We start from the raw sequence: 18,943 nt of genomic DNA, 5'->3' as shown, positions 1-18,943 counted from the left end.
TTACACCAAATGATTACCTCAATTGTAAATTTAAAAAGTTTTGCACTTTGCATAATGTGGGGTTGGTGTACGGATTTGCATATTGAGATGATGATTATCAACACTAATATAATATTAAATAGTGGTAAAATTAAGATTTAAACTCATGTATCAATCACACAATACTGAAATACTTCAATAAGCATGCATGCATGCAACGTAATTCCTTTCTCGATCTCCAATGTCGATGTACTTTGCATTGCACCCCCAAGGCCAACATAATTAAAGAGCTAGCACACCCATTAACAGCAAGTATAATAATGCACAATATTTCAAAGAGAAACATGCATGCATGGAATGGAATTAAGCAAACACACCTAGCTAGCTATAAATATATGTGAAATTAAGTTTATATATAATAATTAAACTAGCCCCTCCATTAATTAATCAATCTTATTCTCCTTAAGCATTCGGGTACGAAGCCATCATTGCGATGCCGCAAAGCCCTTCCTTGGCCTCGACGTCCCTCTCCATCCTCATATATCCTTTCTCCCCCCACATTTCGCCCCATGAGTTCTTTATGAGCCAATACTTCGTTCCGTCGCCACCGTCGGTGCCGTATCCGATCGCCAAGACCGCATGATCTAGCTCCGTTCCGCAACCCCCCGTCAGCACCCCGCCGGCATACAACTGGAAGCCGATGCTGCCGCCGTCGACCGCCACCGACACCGGCTGCTGCGTTACTGCCTTCAGAAGCGCCGCCTCACTGTTCACCGGCACGTCTTCGTATCCTGTGATGGTGGCAGCCGCACGCGAACGCGCCGCCATTTTCGCGTCGCACGTGCCGTTGGTTCCTTGGTAGGGGTAGTTGGCTTCCGTCGTGAGGCCGCCGTTCTTTACGATGAACTCGAAGGCGTCGTCCATGTAGCCGCCGTCGCAGCCTTGATCCTCGCCTTCCGTATCGCAATCCACAAGCTCTTGCTCTGATAATGAGATCAGCTTGCCGGTTCTAATCTTGGTGATCCCTTCCACTGCAGCTACTGCAGAGAATGCCCAGCAACATCCTGCATGCATGTGTGACGTTGTTAGTTTAGTTTAGGTTAGGTTAGTTTAGTTTAGTTTAGTTTAGTTAGCGCATATTTATATATAGTTTGATAGATAGATAGATAGATCTAGCTAGAAGAGGGAATTCGTGCGTGCATCATTTTACTCACCACAACTGCCTTGGTCTTTTACTGGGGTGACTGCGCCCTTCGTTCTCCAATCCAGAGATGCAGGCACCGCAGTAACATGTTCGTACCTGAAGCCGTTGCTTTTCGATCCCACCGCGCGAGAATCCGACGACCGGAGTCCGTCGATCATGGCCCTGAACTCCTCGTTCGTGAGGTCGGCGAACTGGTTTGCTCCTAGCCAGTACTTATGGCCTCCCGCATTGAACATCTCGATAAACTCGACATTCGCCTTGAAAGTCGCAAACCGCCGTTCTTTCTCAGCGGCGTCCGTGTACGTTCGCCCATGCCGCGTCATCCACCGACCGTGCCTCTCGCGCATCAGCATGTCGGCCGGCGAGCGCGCCGTGGCGCGAGGTGCCGAGTCGGCGAGCAGGAAAGCGAGCAACGCTAGACGGAAGAAAACTACAACTTCGGATTGCGAGAAAGCCATCTTTAGTTTAGATTGTGCTTTTAATTAATTCCGGTCATGTACTGTGTTTTAGCTCTTGCGTTAGGATGGCTTATATAGGAAGGATTCCAGTTAAGTTAAGGACGTCAGTTAAGTTAAGGACATGCATGTATATATATATATATACGTGCCGTGGGGTTTGCATTGATTTAATTAGATGATGAGGAAAGGGAATAGAATAGGGATCGAGGAGAGTGCTAATTTTGGGGTTAATTGCTGTGAACAAACGGCAAAGCCATTAATTGTTCTTTTTAATTTGGTTTGCGTGGTGACGCCTCTATCATTTGGATGGCTCCCTATGATTCCATTGTTGGAATCTTTCATTTTGGATGGGAGTTGCATTCCCAGTTGAATGTGTTGTTTCCTATTATTTGCATGCATTGTATGTTAAAGCCTTGCCCACGTTACCAACTGTTTCTTTTTTCTTTTTTTTTTTTTTAAGGAGAGGGAGGGAGGGTTTTGCCGATGAAATTACTTTAATGCCCCTGATAGAATCATCTATTGATGCCAAATTTTATGTACGCTCCATTGTGAGAGACTTTTTTTGTTATCCAAAATCTATATTGGTTTTTCATATGAATTGGCAAATGCCTAAAAGTTTAATTTTTTGCAAGAATATATGCAAAAATGAGTAGGGCCGTGTGTGTATAAAAGGCCCTTCTTGTTGTAGTAACCACAGCCTGGAAGATAAGTACAAGATCATGGTATCTTGCCTTGCAGTTCCCACTTGTTCTTGTTAGTTGGTATCTGTTTACTAATTGTGTTTCCATTTCGTTGTCATACAGATGCTATTTGAATATCTATTTTGATCGTTATTTGTGTTTCCATTTCGTTGTCATACAGATGCTATTTGAATATCTATTTTGATCGTTATTCGCTAGCTTACGCGATCAAAGCCACATAAAACTAACAGAGTTCCTCGGGTTGAGGACGTTATCCTTTTTTGTATTCCAATAGTTTTTGATTTTATTCAAAAACCCAGATTACATTTCTCTATAAGCGAAATTAATTTGCCCAGCAATATGATTTAACGACAGCTCAGGTTGGGCGCATCAAAAGTTGGGTTGCTCTGTTCTACTATTTTTCCGACGGCCATGTCAAGCAAAATTCCAAAGTTGTTCTCTTCAGTTAGTTGCGAATCAAAACTATTCATTTGATCCACAATTTTGCTGCAGCACTTATGCACACCAAGCCTACGAAACTATCCCATCAACAATTGTGGCATTTCGTAACAAAGTTGATGTCTATGTAAGTATGCAAATACGGAAATCGAAGTTAGGTTTAGGTCATTCGATCAGGCTCAAATCAAAGAGAAAAGATGCTTATTTGTTAGCCCTATACAGGGTGGTCACATAAAGCTAACCAATGCATAAAACTGTATGAAAATAACATAGAAGTTTGCCAACCAAATATATCCATGTTAATACACCGTGGTCGTACACTAGCAGATGAATTCGGCAAAGATATGGACCAACACATTTCCAAATTTTTCTCAAGTAACATCCGTTTTCGAGCGCTTGCACTTCATGGGAATTTTTCCACGGAAGGAAAAGGGAAAAAATCATTTACCGCCACTACCCCAAAGAAATATGGTTAATTTTGAAACATCATGTACTTACTCTGGTGGTTCTAATGAACAAATTTGCAATCGAACTTGTCATTACAACATTGCAGATGCTTTTTGTTAAGATTGAAGAGAGGGATCTACCCGCTTGACGGGTCCCAACCAGGAGGCTTGATGTTAGGCCAATCTCCTCGGCACCCTAACCTAATGTAAAGACTCTTCTTTCCTAACAAGCAACACCAATAATAACAGTTAGAAATTGATATCTGCTACCAATAAATTGAACTGAGAGAGCATTTAGCATTTCTAATAGAACTGTGTCCATGGAGATGTCAAATCAATATCAGAACAGCTAGAGAAGTATAGAAACTGAACACAGACTTGTACTAGAATGAATTTGCAGGTTTTGGCCAAAAAACTTGGATACATTTCACAGATAATTCAACCAAAAAAAGGAGAGTAAGGAAAAAGGGTTTAACGCCAGAAAGTGATCAACCCAGTAACAAGATAAGGTGAGACCTATGGATTTAGTCATTTAGATGACAAACTATTACAGCTGACCTGGTCCACCACATCATCCAAGGACTTCGTACACCCCTATTCTGAATTCTGATTGGCCAGAGAGTTTCAGCCTTTCCGGACAAAAGAATTATTTTCTTTAAAAATGGTAAGAATTAAAAGTAGCAATGACTGATGTGGTAATCCAGTCTGGCAAATAATAACTCATTTCAGGGCACCTTTTTGTGGCCATTGTCCATTTGGAAATAGAACGAGGTAAATGTGCACGGAGAAGGATGGATTCTATGATGAAAACAGAAAAAACTACTAATTTAAAGCTTAATTAGAAGAAAAAGGGCAGCTTCTTTGAGCATTCTGGGGGAGGCAAAAACATAGGGTACCTGCAAGCTGCTTATCTGATAGGGTTAGTTGTTTCAAAGCACTTAGACACCCCTGAGCCACATCTCGAGCATAGCCTATATCCCATCCCCCGAGCTTCACGACTATGTCTGCCTTTGTATAAGCTAAACTTCCATCTTCTATATGCCTTTGAGCCTCTTCCTTTGCAGATGCTTCATCTGTACAATCAAACTAGGATCTCAAGAATAAGAAAACACAGCAAAAGAACATTCTCTTACTGCAAATATAATATACAACTGCATCTGAAGAATATTATATCTCATGTAAGAACTAAATGTCAACAAACACACACACAACTTTGTATTTCTCAGTTTATTTTTCACTGCAACAATTACAAACAAGACACGATAATTTTGTTTAAGTAACAACAGGCAAAAGGAAAAAATGAAGGTTCGTGCATCTAGACAACTACTCTTTAGATGGAATTGAAGAGGTGCATTGCAACTTGCATATATTTTTTGTAGTGCTTTCATGCATTTTGCTGTCATGTGCCACATGTTTTACACTGTGATACACAAGATGGATGCGGAAATCAAAATGCGAAAACATGATTTACATGGAAAACCGCAAAGGGAAGCACCGTCTTCAATCTTCATTTTGGCACAACACAATAACTCAATTCTCAATACAAAATTTTGTCCACAAATTTGACAACAGACAATGAACATGATAATACACCAAAAGTAGCAGATAATGATCATTAGGAAGTTTCCAACTTGAACAGAAGACTATCTAAAGTTCATGAACACTGTAAAAACTTTTGAGAAACATCGGCAGAGCCAAAGCCTCACCATCTTCGTTCATAAGTAATGAACAAAGCATACGAGGCAACTAGACACACACACGCACGCGCTTGCGCACAATCTAATTTTTAAGTGAGGATCCTACAATCTGATGTAAATTTTTTCCATGTACTCTAGCGATGTGGATTGGTTAGTGAATATTCTTTTATTTCCTCGAGCCACGTCCTCCACCATATACATCCAACAAGGAGATCCCATTCGTTACATATTGTTTAGGAATTGTTTTCTTTCTCCATTCCGCCCTTATTGAGCGTACATTCTGGCCCTCAAATCGATATTAAGCTGCTGAAGTATATCGTGCCAAATCATTTTCCAAACTGACATGATCAATCCTAAGAGACACGGTAGCAACTATTTGTCTTTGAATACTGCAGAATGGAAAGGTGAAGAAAATCGCCTTGCCTATAGCTTCAGATCTGGACAACCATACAGTGAAGCCAGCATGAAGATGTCGCCACCTGTCAGGTCTACTTGCAGCTCCATGCTGCCCCCCAAGCGTAGCAACGACAGTACGAACATGACTACAAATAATAGCATATTTTTACAAATTTAATATGCAAGTTTTAGGCAAAACTCTTCAAATATTATGAAGTCATAGGATTAGACCTGCTAAGACTTTCTAATACAGCACTTTCTGCCGCAGCAACACTATCAGCTCCTTCCGAAGCCACCCCTGGAAGTTATTACACTTCATTAATGCACTGCAAAGAGAAAAATACTGAAAAACTAAGGCTTCGAAGAGGCATAGGATGACCAAAGCCTTAAAATATATGTAGCGAAATATAGGGAACATGTATCACTATAGTTTAACATAAGATATGCTAAAAGATAGATAGTATGAAAAATGCTGAAAATAAAATGAACCACAAAATTGTAAAAGAGATGCTGAACAAGAAAGAAAATTGTCTACTTTAGTTCTAATCTTTATCAGTACCAGTAATTTAGGTCATAAATAAATTATCCATACATGAATCGACTGATTGTTGAGCATATCTTTCCAGCAGTTCACTTGTATAAAGTGGAACATATCTGCAACATCACATACATAAAAATCAATTTTGAGGACCATTGGATAGATGTTAGACTAAACATGCCCCAACTTTAACAATATGTTAAAATGGTATAATATGAACAAATCAAGAGAGTAATATAAATTCTGTGAACAGAAGTTGTGCAGGAAGAAAAAAAAGAACATAATGGTGCCAGCCTATTTTGAATGCCATGCAGTTCCATGGCATCCATTGAGTGAACAACTTCTAATTCGACCTACTAAGTCTACATAGAACACAATTATGGTGGTATTTCACTTCAAGCAAACTTTCTAATTCTGTTGGTAACATTCAACTCTTTACGGTAGTGCAAGTCGATAAAAAGTAGGTTTTCATTCCGACATCACATCTTCCTCAAATATGTAGCTTCACATGCTCCCTCTACGCCGACCTGTTTGGCTCACCTTTTGTGTTTGTCGGACACTCTTCCGGGCCAAACAGGCCATTTGGCTTTAATTATCCAAGTGTCGTGGTGGCCAGCAAATGCAGAAAACTGTTGTTTCTATGTGTTTCGTCACAACACTGGCTCGGTGCTTTCCCTCAACTCAGACAGGTGCAGTGAGGAATCCGACCACAGCTGGGCCAAACAGAGCCCATGCCTAACCAAGGTAAAAGGTCCTGCTTGTTGAGCTCATGCCACTCCACATAACCTTAGAACACCTATCGTGCACTGCCTAGTCACATGCCAAGGCATGTTGATACATATCAACATAAAATAAATAGTTACCATGGTAAACACCACCACATAAATTCCCAGTGTTACATGTTAGAATGAAGTACTCTTCAATACTTTCAAGTATGTGCTTAACTCCTGCACTAGCCCAACTATCACTAGATAATTGAACCATCACATCGTTTTGGTCATCATTTCGGCCAAATGTATTACTTGAATTAAAAAGGGCACATAACAGATTATGAAGTTAATTATTGCAAAGTTCTTCAAAGTGATAAGTTTCAAGCTCAATTATGAGAAAACATGCATACCCAATGCCGTTAGCAAGTTCTTTAGCCACTGCCTCATTAATCTCTGTGGAATCACCAATAATATAAACAGAAGTTCCTTTTAATAATTGAGGTATTCCTACAGAAAGCGACTCCCAAGATTCCTTGATATCAGGCCATTTCAAATCTGCGTCATACTTCTTCAGATTAAGTACCAATTGATCCTCATCTATGTACCTGTCACAAAAAGAAGAGGGAACTTCCAATCAAAGTTGAATAAAAGATTTGAGTGATCTTACATATCAAAGTAAAAGTTTCAATATGAATCTTGAATTCTTCTTGTAACTACCATATTGTTTCTGAAGATTTTATCCTCTCAAACAGACGATCTGTTTCCATAAGAGTTATGAGGGTTCCGGCAACTTTAACTCTAATCAATAATGAAGTCTCATCTACATCCACAAAAACATCTCTCGAACTTTGCACACCTAATGCCCCAATATCTAACCTCAATTCTACCTCTGCAACACCATCAGCAAACTGTACAAAGCGTCATACGACATTTACATTAGTTTGAACACCATTACAGGATAAATTCAGATAATATCAAGGGGCATAAATAATGCCACATGCCAAAATATTGCATGCTCAACAATCACTCACTTGTGAACTTCATTAATTATCTCTAATGATTTATGTCAAATAACCTCTAGTGTACCAAAAAAAAAGGCGTAATCTTATCATTCTTTCAATATAATGTAACAATTATCACAACCCTATTCATAATTCTTGCAGGAAAAAAATCAAAGGGACGACAGAATTTTCATCTGAAGAATGCGATCAATAGTAATACAGAAACCCGTATCATAGTACTCACAGAGTTATATCAACTTTTAAAGCCTACTCATACTCCTTGCAAGTCAGAAGAATGTATAAATTAACGAAACCCCTCATCATACCTCTTGTGAGGAAAATCGACCCTTTCAGCTCAAGAATAAGATCAACAGTATTCCCAGAATAAAATAAAAGAAACCGTATGATAACTCTTCAAAATTCTATACATCACCAACATCGAAACCCTAATCTTACTTCTTGCATAAAAAGAATCGAAGGAGCCGGGGATTTCTCACCACAATAATAAGATTCAAGCATATAAAGAACGATCCATCGATTCACACGACAAGAAACATGCATTACCTCGTAGTTTCTAGTTGCGGTAGGAGTGGAAGAGACACGTGCGTTGGGAACCGATCGAAGCCTCTCCGAGGAGGATAGATGTCGAGAGGGTAGAAGAGAAGGAAGGGTAAGAGCCTTTCTAGCTCTAAGAAGGAGAGGGGAGCCGAGAAGAGGGATCTGAGGGCGAGGGACTTTTAGGGTTTCTCTAGGGTTTTGGAGGGAGAAGGAGAGCGCGGAGAGGAGAGACGCCGCCATTGGCGTTCTCAAGAGGAGTAACTCGAAATGAGAGAGAGAGAGAGAGAGAGAGGGAGGGAGGGAGAGGATAAGTTAAGCCGTTAAATAAAACGTGGGAGGGAGAAAAGCAATTTGAGAACGGGTTGATAATGGGCCGGCCCGGTTAAATAATCGGACCGGGTTAATTAAACGTGCCCACTTATCTGACCTCAACAAAGTTGCAAGCAGTTGCGGATGATTCTGCCCAATTAAATGGGCCAAAAATCTCGGCCCAATTTTTATTCAAGTATGATCTCCGACCGAGATTGGGAATGTCCTATTAATGGGCCACTTTGGATTGACTATGCATTTGTTCATGTTTTGGCCCAATATCCATTGGTCCGTTGGTTAGGTTCCCCTAGGCCCATATTATTGGCCCTTACAAAATTACATGCATATATATATAAAACTAGGCTGGCACAAATGACTTGGTGTTATTAAGTTTTCTGCTCTTGGATTAAAAGATGTGCGATTAGGATGATGTGGGCCCATAGGCAAAATGAGAATTATATATATTTATATGCATAGGCAAAATGAGAATTTTTTACACCAAGTGACACCCTTGGAGACGTTCGTAGTCTTTGGACCAAATTAGCTGCCTTTCCGGTCGAATCGTCGCGAACGTGAGGACTAACCCTTCTGGCTGCGATCTGGTGGGTGGTCTGGAGGGATAGAAACAACTTCGTTTTTCAGACAATTCCGCCTGATGCGACTCGCTCTCTCGAACGTGTTAAACTTATTTTGACCAACTGGACTGTGCTGACCTGAAGCGACACTAGACTTACTGCTCTTTCTCTAACCTTTCCCTCTCACCTCATTTCCCCTTTTTGGCCTTTTGTCTATTATTTTTGCATTTTCGGAGGCCTAAGCTGCTTCCATCTCTGTATGCTCAGTTCATTTTACTTAATGAATGAAACTGGTAGCTTGCTATCTTATTTCTCAAAAAAAAAAGAATTTTTTACCCCAACGTAAGGTGATGTTCAAATAGAAGTAGACTTTCAAGTGCACTAGATTTAGATAAAAATAAATTTTTTTATTGTTTGTTTCTATAGCTATGAAACTAAAGTTGTCCTAGTTTTCTTGTTTGTTTAACAAGAAATGAATGGCGTGAAACCTGAAGTTATCCATCATAATATTGTATTATCTTTTCCTCTTTGTTTTTCGTAATTGACTTCACCTTACAGTATTTTGAAAAGTTTGAGTTTTGATTGAATATTAAGTTATGGTCAACCAAATGACAAAAGTGGTCATTTACAGTCGAAGATTGTTTCTCCTCTCCACTTTTGATGAAACGAAAGCCATTTAAGATCCACATGCTATTTAGATGTATGAATATCTTGATATGTGTGTGTGCACACACGAGCGTGTATACATATTTTTGTTCATATGAGAGTAGGGGTGGAACTGGGCCCGGGCCTAAACAAGGCCCGGCCCGATGGGCCATGTTTGGGCCGGGCTTTGGGTATTAAAAATACAACTTTGGGTTCGGGCCGGGTTTAAAAATTTAGGCCCGAAAAAATTTTGGGCCTATTTGGGCATGTCCAAGCCCGACCCGAGCCCGACCCAAAAGCCCGATATATTAATTATCAAAATAAAATATTTAATTATATATATTATTTATCTATTAAAAGAAATAAATGATATAGTATATCATATATAGTATATATTGTTATTAATGATATGTACTTATATATATGAGGATATATTATATAATAACAAAATATTTAGTTCTATATTATGATATATTTGATGTTAGATATTAATTTCTTTGATGTGATAAAACTAAAAATAGGTATTTTATTTTAATTTTATACAAATAAAAGTATTCATATATTATATGATAAATGCATAAAATGGGCCTCCACAAAGCCCGATGGGTATTGGGCATTGGGCTTGGGTTTGGGCCGGGCCTTAATTTTTTTAAAAAATTGGGTAAAAGCCCGACCCGAAGCCCAACATTTTTTTTGGGCCGGGCTTGGGCATAGTAATACCCGACCCAAGCCCGGCCCAGTTCCACCCCTATATGAGAGTGTGCTGTTTAATTTTAAAAAAAAACATACTATTTGTACATCTTACAGACTAGTTAAGTAATATTAGTCTTCAAATGGCTAGAATGTTAGATTACACTGTATTTATATATGTACAAATAGCATTATTCTTTTCTTTGAACAGCCTTATCTGTACATCCAAAAGTAGGTGTACGTTTTACAAGCTACGTACCCATCAAACCGTCAGCTTTATTTCACTAATTTCATCATAATTTATTTCTACCGTTAATTTTTTTTTAAAAAAAATAATTTTGTTATATCGTTATTATATATCATTAGTTTCAAAAACTCGAGTGGTTAGAAATACGTAATTAACTCACTTAAGGTATACAGACACAATACTCACGAGTCTTAATTATAATTCAGCTCAACCAACCTTACAGAATTTCAAACAGGACTCGACTCAATCATATCTCAAATCATTTCGAACGTAACTCGGTCCAAAATAATCTTCTGCTACAGTGCGGAATGCAGAACTATTTAAGTCAATAATTTTAATTCACCGCGAGCCAATTTTTAAACTTATTTTATACATTAGGGCGTACATATATGTAACCTTTTTTTTTTTAATAAATATTTTTTTATGCATTGTACATAGCCCGATGCTTAGTAAGTCAAGGCACCTCGACTTTTGGCCTCTCCGTACACAGTACCCTGTCCTAATCAGCTATCAACCTCAAATAATAAAATAAAATAAAATAAAATGAAATAATAAAATAATCACAATTATCACAGCCATAATAATAATAATAATAATAATAATAATAATAATAATAATTCCCGGAATAAATAATAAAACATATAATAGGAATGAGAAAAAGTGAAGGGTTCAGAAAAGAGGGAGGATGGGGGACCTTGAATGGCGGGCGCACCAGGTCGGGTCGCCATCAACATGATGAAGCCTCATGGCGACCCCCGCCCCGAGCTGCCCGTGCTGCCCGGCTGATGTGATTGGACGCACCCAACATCCCTGCCCGCGGGCACCTCGCTAATCATACTGCAATCGAGTGTACCATACCTTTTATTTATTTATTTTTTTCAAGAGTAAATAATTGCATGCACCCATATCTCACTGTGGATGATTGAGAATTTTGTTCCTCATGCATAATACCAACCTTTTTTAATTACTTTATTTTATATATACTTGTAAATATATTAATATCCTATTTAGGACTTTATTTTATGTATAATATCTGGGAACTTTGGTGAGTATAGTTTTTTCTTTCTTTCCTTTTTTTGTTTTTTTGCATAAACACAGTTATTATGTTGTGGTTATAATTTTTTGTATACACTCTACTGTATCTAATTTTTTTGGTTTTTTGTTAAAAAAAAATTTGAAAATTTAGTGGAGTAATTTAGAGGGAGTATATATTGTATCCAAATTAATGCAATACTCAATACACATGCACACCATTTCATTGCGGTAGTACTGCACCTATAGTTGCTATAGTTGGTATATAATAGGGTTTTGCATTAGTCTCATGGTCCTGGTCATCTGAGCCAATGTCGTGGGAAAGGCTTAATAGGACACGTCGTGTCCTGTTGCCACGTGTGGATTAATAAATGTGATGCAGGGGTGATGCGCTTGTGGTCCAGTAGATATTACTTTGTATCCGCTGTCACTTATCATGTGTAGCTCCCGCGCAATTCTCGCTTATTCGGATTTTACCTGTCACCCGGACCACACGGAATTAATGTACTGGGAACCGATAGGGACTAATGCTACTGCTATATATAAATGTCTATGTATACATCACAAATTCTTTTTTTATTTTTATTTTTATTTTTTATGTTAGGTTAAATTTGTTCAAATTGTAAGACAAAAGAGAATAGTTTGTAGCCATTTGAAGCTCTGTTTGAAATAGTGGGGAATGTGACCGTTGAAAGTGTAACAAATCATGCTGATATTAGATTAACATTTACTATCCTATTGAAAAAGATAAAAGTGTACATATATGTATATATATATTTTTGCATGCTTTAATTTGGCCTAATTGCTTTTGGTCTAACAGTGTTACACAAAATTTGTTAACCAAATATACATTTAAGTCGATATATAAAGAATTGATGCGTGCATTAATGGTTATGGAAAGTTGCAAAAGTTTGAGAAATCGAAGTTTAATTTATTTTTTGCTTTTTCGAACTCCGTCGAGTCAGTAGATGAATGCTCCTAATTTGAGCCTTCAACTTGTGCGCAATCCAAATGATAAGAACGACTAGTCCCAATTTGGAGTGTTTAACATTTTCTCTTTTTTTTTTGCAAAAATAAGTTCAAACTAATCTTCGAAATAAATATTTTTAAAATATTAAAATGATTCAGAGCATTTGCGCAAAGATTGATCCAAGGATAACAACTCCATGCATGTCAGACACTCGCCAGGCCGGTTATCATGTCACCATCAGTTAATCGTGAAGGTAAATCTCACATTATGAGTAGATGATTCAATCAACAAACAATTAATGTACACAAAAAGTCAATTTCATGAGCACATGATCTACAGGAAATCGATCTGCATCTATGAGATGGAAGATGCATCTAACGTGTATATATATATATATAAAATAAAAAACGGAGAAATAGGTGAAGGTGTTTGATGAAATAAAGGGTTTCAAATTAAAGAGGTGTCACTTCATCCTTGGGTGTAGCTTCCATAATTATATAAATATATAGACAGGACTATGACGTGGTCTTCGAAAAGACGGAATCCTAATCAACCTTACACGCATGATGCTGTAGCTCGTTCTCGGTCAATGTTGCAACAAAGGTGACACGACATGTAAGTCAAACATACTCCATATTTTAATTCAAGGTGAAATTTGTATTCATGAGAGAGCAACGCCTCATAATAATTAGTTTCACTAAATCAAAAGTGGCCGTGTTACATGCTCATATACCAACACACGAATTAGCACGTACAATGAAGAATTAATTAAAATAGGAGGAAGAGAAAATGCATGCAAGTCGGATGAAATGTACATATATATCTCATACAAAAATTAAGTACTAGCTACTGTATGGATCATTACAAGTAATATATATGTATATCTACTAGAATTAGTTGCATATATAGTCCCTGCAAATTCATCTCCATCCTTTGTTGGGGAATCTACAAAAGCGAACCACGTGCACATGCAAGAGAATGAAGAAGCCCCTTTGTCCACTTTTTTGCTTTAAAGAAGAAAAGGAGCCAACATATATATGTTACCACTGTATACAAGCTAGTGCAACTCATGTTTAAATTTATGAGATTAGCCTTTGGCTCTCTTGCTTTCTTAAAACCTTTACTCACTCAATTTACAGACACTCATGTCTCCTCTATCTTGCTTTCTTGTGTCCCAGTGGTCGCTTTGTCTTTTTCTTTTTTTCTTTCCCTTGTTAATTTCTATTTCTATATATTCCTAATTTGTGATTTATTTTTTTTCACTAATAATATTCATGTTAGTTCAATGTGGCCTTCCCAATGTGAATTCAAGGTTGGGTGTCAGTGCACTAACACTTGAAAGGAATGATGAGTTCAAATTGGATTCAGCTTCAAAGCATTTTGATTGCATTTCCTGCACAAGAAGAGGCAAAAGTGTCCATTTTAATTAGTCACTTAAATCGACAATTTAGGTTATGTTATTCATGTATGTGGGGATTTGCTCCTTCCACAGGAAATCTTAAGTTCGAATCCCTCCACTACCAATATGGGCCACAACGTAGAGTAGTTGGGTCTTATATTAATCCCCCTTAACCACATAGGTAAATGAGTAATAGTAATATTAATATATAATACAAGATAGATATATGCATAATATATCATGATTTCCAAGAGATAATGGAAATCATCATGAGTGATGGGTTGAATTTGTACCTCAAAAGAGTTTATGCTTCCAGGGGTGGAATCCCTTTGTTTGTCACTGAACCAGACCCCCCTGCTGCAAAAATCATCAGCATCATCATCATCGTGTGGAGAATATATATCTTTTCATCAGTGGGAGTCCAATGCAAGAAAAGAGCATATTGGAAGGAAAAGAAACCCATCTTTCACTATTAACATCATGTAAATGCCTAGCTTTATCGAATGGGCTAGTTGAACTAAAGTTGAATCCCCCATGTGATGATGCACATCACACATAAAGAAGAAGTTGCAAGGAAGGTTCAAACTCTAGCTTTTGCACCAAGTTTTGGAGCTTTAATTGCAGGGCCCAAGTGCTTTTCCTTTGTAGAGTTAGGTATCCACAAAATCTAAAGGAGGGAGAGCTGTCCCTTTTTATGTAGATTTTTCAAATGGTTCTCTCCTTAGATTGGGAGGTAGAAATTAGAGTTCCCTAGCCTTTTAAACTATGTAGAGGAGATCATTGCACCATCATGGGGGTGCAAATGTTCGCCTCATATCCTGGACAAATGGAACAAAGCTATATACACTCCTGCTTTTTGTGAGCACTTGCATGGTGTTGATATTATAGTAAGAAAGGAAAAGAGACAAAGGGCTTTTATTAGCCTAAAGTGCATGTACATGCATGCAATAGATCTAATTAACCATCTAATTAAACACTCCATATATTCTTGACTATATTTCTATATTTGTGATAATCATGGCAATATTCCACTTTACCAAATTTTGTTCCTTTTAGCCCTCAAAAGCATCCATATATCTATTGTTTTATAGGCTTGTTCCTAATGTCATTGAGAAAGTGGCCATGACTTTTTTGTCTCATGAAGAAATGCAGTGATGAAAAGAAACTAAGACTCTGCATTTAATTTTTTGGTCAGATTAGCAGAATTTAAGTTTGGTAGTTTTTTATCAACTATATTTTGTGTTTTTTTTTTCCCCAATTGCCAATAGTTTGAAGAAATATTTAATTAAACCTTAATACAACACTAATTGTGGAGAAGAAAGAATAGACATATTTAATTCACATATTTTCATAGTTACTGCAAAATTAATTAACTTCGGTTCTCTCCATATAAATTCCTAAATAGTGAAAATATATGGTAATCAAACTAATTTACAGGAAATTAAGTAGCTATCTAGTAGTTAAAACTCATGTAGTTATATAGAAGCCATATGGTTATTGAGCAGTAATTCAATGAAATAATCTGAGAATAAAAAAATTAAATTTAGTGATATAAAAAGTAATAAATTAAATTAGAGTAAAGGTCACCTTGAAGAATTAATCCATAAACCACGTAAATTCTTGCCATCATTTCCTACTGACTTTCCGTGCAGAATTGAAGATTCCGATCCACGGTATTTGTTACTCTCACGCAAGTTATTTTCATCAGAAATCTCTAGGTTTTCGGCTTGCCCTACGATAAAAGATTAAATAAGCAATCATGCATGTATTGCTAGTCTCATAAAAGAAATTAAGTAAAATAAAAATCCGTAAGAACTATAATAAGAACTTAAAAGTAGTCTTTTGATGCAAATTAGCTTTACCAGAAGCGGTTACTGGCTTATCAGTGGTCTTTATGGTCCTATACATCTGCAGATAAACAAGACTAAGTTCAGATTCAAATTATTTCTGATTGGACATGGTATTTATTTTAAGAATTGGTATATTAATTAATTGACTATGAGTATATACATATATAGTGCCTAGCTAGTGTAAGTCAAAAGTTCCTAATGGTGAGCATTGAAGTGCATTAATTGGTGCATTTTCCGCATGCTTCAATTGTGGCATCAGCCATTTGTATAGCTCCAAGAAGGTGAATTATTGAGAAATGATGTTACATTGTACTTGTTTTCTGTTTGCTCTTTAATGTGAATGTGTATGTATGTGTATGTGTATGTGTGCTCTCCCTTTCTCCTTTTCTTTTATTAGCAAGGCTTCAGCTTCTTAAGTAAAAGCTGCAATGTGCAGAAGCTACATATCTAGAGAGAGAGAGAGAGAGAGAGAGAGAGAGAGAGAGAGAGAGAGAGAGAGAGAGAGAGGACCAATGGCCAAGATTTTTTTTTTTTCTTGTTTTGTTTTTGTTTTGTACAGTAGATGCCCAAGGAGGTTAGGAAAAGAAATTTATAGAGAAAGAAACTAATAAATTGAATGAGACAGGAAATCTTCAAATTTAGTATAGCTTTGGAAAATATTATGAACTACCATTCCTTTCCCTCTCAAATCTGATATCAGATGAAAGGGACATTACTAATTAAGATGATTCTAGATCAAAAAGAAGAAAAGAATGAAAACAATTGAAGAGACAAGGTTAAAAAAGAAGAAAAAAAGAAGAAACCACCATATTATGCAAGGGGTGAGAAATGATGAGATAATTAGCTGCAATCTTAAAAGGCCTTTCTCCCCCATTTCCCCATTTTACTAAAAACCCCCATTAATTAAAAGAGATAGCTAGCTAGGGTTAATTTCCTCACCTGCAAGTGAGACTTGACATGGGCCAAAGTTAGATCTTTCACATCCATAAGCTCAAGAACTGACTTGGGTGTAGCCCCTACATATATATTTATGCATGGTTCAAACTCACATAATAATAATAAATAAGAAATGTATATATATATATATATATACACACCAAAAATCACAGAAAGAAATTCCTTCCCAATTACAAAATTTGGTTTTGTATAACATGTAATTAAGTTATACGTACTTTCATGGCCTCCCAAGAGCTCTACGGCATGAACGAAGCGGGCGTGGAGCGATGTCGTCCACCGCATCCTCGGCGCTCTCGCGCTTTTCTTCGCGGGGAGCCGCGACAGGAATCTCGGGGACCTCGGCTGCTGTGCTTGCGCCTGAAGCTGGCTTTGGAGGAGATGGAAAGAGGGAGAGGCTTGATACACTGGGATTCCTCTTATGGGCCTCATGCAATTGCTAATGTACTCTTGGTTTTGATGATACCCTTCATATAGGAAAGGACGGTGGTGGCTGTGGCTGTGGCTGTGGTGGTGAGGAAAGGTGGTGGTGGTGGTGGTGGTAGGGAAGGAGGATTGGTTTGCTAGGGAGAGATCGAAGAGTTTGTCGACGGCGTGCGGGGCGGCGGAGGGGGGGTTGGTGTAGTTGGTGTCTAAAGCTCTCCTCCAAAACCCTAATTCTACGGGCTCATTAGTCTTGCTGGCTGGTGGACTGATTTGGAGGGATAGGTCTGGTTGAGCTTGAAAAAGCTCCATTAATTAATTCTAGCTCTTCTTCTTCTTCCTCCTCCTCTTCCTCTTCTGACTAATTCCTCTTCTTCTTCTGCTTTTGCTGCTGCTGCTGCTGTATGAGTAGTGTGTAGGAACTAGCTAGGATATATGGGTGATGTGGAGATGGGAATAATCGGTTGGTGGGTGGGGAGGAGAGATGGGTGGGCTGTTGCTTAGGTGGGTGTAAAAAGAAACAGGAGATGTGTCAAATACATGGTAAAAGAAAAAAAAAAAAAATTTTTTAAAAAAAAAGACTACGGAAACAGGAAAGCCGTTGGCTTCTTGCTTCTTCCTTTGGGAAAATGACACTTTGGTCATGTAGAGAGAGAGAGAGAGAGAGAGAGAGAGAGAGGAGTATGGCCCGGAGACAGGGAGATCTAGCTAGAGAGTAGTATGAGGCTTCGAATCATGTACTTACTCCTTGTTGTCCATTAATGTTCATTTCGGGGAAAGAGAATAATTAATGAGACCTTAGAATTAGTCGGTTTATAATTAATTATGCGTCTACTATAAACTCATCAAGGCTTAGTTTGGTATTTCTGCGTTCTCCGGTGAAACCGCAGAAAATATATAGTAACTGACTTATCGCGATATGCGGAACACAATATTACGTACGAAAACAAACAGGATATTTTTCGAACGTACTTTCTCATCGCACATAATGCAATCTCTCCGTAATCCCAAACGAAGCCCAAGTTTGCAATCGGTTTTGGTGCTACATTTGCACTCGGTAAGTTTTAAACCTCTCGATCTGGTTTATAGTACTGCTCCCAATATATTTCTAGATTACGATGCAGAAAATAATATTAATAGAGTAATCTTTACTTAAAAACATCAAGCTTATTGAATCTAATCAAATCTAAATAGAATGGTGAATACATTCAATAAATATGGCAATAGTGAAACAATTTTGTTAATAACATCACCCTAAGTTGAAAACTATAAAAAATTTGCATGGTGTAGAAGCATTACACAATGATAGCGTTTCAATGCAAGTGTTACTTTTTTCTGCTTGTTGTACGCATAATTGTTACTTCTCCGAATAAATTAAAAGGAGCTAGCAGTACTTCATTAAATGAGGGGATTACTGCTTCGAGGATCCAACCTATATATAACAAGTCATCCTCCTAATCTTTATTCATTATCTTGCATTAATTAGGTGCAATGTGTCGATCCCTCGATCAATTGTGTTAAGATCTCTTCATAATAATTAATGCCAAACATATATCTTCGTAATAACCTACATTACATTGCGACATAACCTACATATATAACTTTATTGGTAGGGTCAATTTCGTAAGTGACCTTTTGTCCACCCCTGCAGTTTAAATAGAAATTCTTTAAAAGTTATAAATATTAAAAATACCTCTCAAAATTTAGTAAAATGATTAGAACT

General features: G+C 37.6%; 3 protein-coding genes across 4 annotated transcripts; all 3 read right to left on the bottom strand.

Annotated features, from left to right (window-relative positions):
- Positions 171–1,737, bottom strand: LOC109707890 (senescence-specific cysteine protease SAG39-like). Its single transcript, XM_020229416.1, has 2 exons — positions 1,194–1,737; positions 171–1,043 (listed from the first exon to the last, which is right to left on the bottom strand). The coding sequence occupies exons 1-2, from the start codon at positions 1,639–1,641 to the stop codon at positions 442–444; spliced, it is 1,050 nt and encodes a 349-aa protein (XP_020085005.1). The 5' UTR covers positions 1,642–1,737; the 3' UTR covers positions 171–441.
- On the bottom strand, positions 3,026–8,427 carry LOC109707889 (probable inactive shikimate kinase like 2, chloroplastic). Its single transcript, XM_020229415.1, has 8 exons — positions 8,133–8,427; positions 7,285–7,475; positions 6,978–7,172; positions 5,912–5,973; positions 5,551–5,617; positions 5,347–5,465; positions 4,123–4,299; positions 3,026–3,449 (listed from the first exon to the last, which is right to left on the bottom strand). Exons 1-8 carry the CDS (start codon positions 8,364–8,366, stop codon positions 3,364–3,366), a joined length of 1,131 nt encoding a protein of 376 aa, XP_020085004.1. The 5' UTR covers positions 8,367–8,427; the 3' UTR covers positions 3,026–3,363.
- On the bottom strand, positions 13,255–17,710 carry LOC109707278 (probable transcription factor KAN2). Of its 2 annotated transcripts, none has more exons than XM_020228434.1 (6): positions 17,016–17,710; positions 16,783–16,859; positions 15,856–15,901; positions 15,581–15,725; positions 14,287–14,347; positions 13,255–13,987 (listed from the first exon to the last, which is right to left on the bottom strand). In XM_020228434.1, exons 1-6 carry the CDS (start codon positions 17,530–17,532, stop codon positions 13,877–13,879), a joined length of 957 nt encoding a protein of 318 aa, XP_020084023.1. In that variant the 5' UTR covers positions 17,533–17,710; the 3' UTR covers positions 13,255–13,876. The 2 variants fall into 2 exon arrangements, with proteins under 2 accessions (XP_020084023.1, XP_020084021.1); XM_020228432.1 differs by having other exon boundaries at positions 14,287–14,350; positions 17,016–17,709.

This window comes from Ananas comosus, linkage group 3 (genome assembly GCF_001540865.1).
Source record: "Ananas comosus cultivar F153 linkage group 3, ASM154086v1, whole genome shotgun sequence".
NCBI lineage: Eukaryota > Viridiplantae > Streptophyta > Magnoliopsida > Poales > Bromeliaceae > Ananas > Ananas comosus.
The sequence above is the reverse complement of the archived record's forward strand: the minus strand, read 5'-3'. Positions and strand labels throughout refer to the sequence as shown.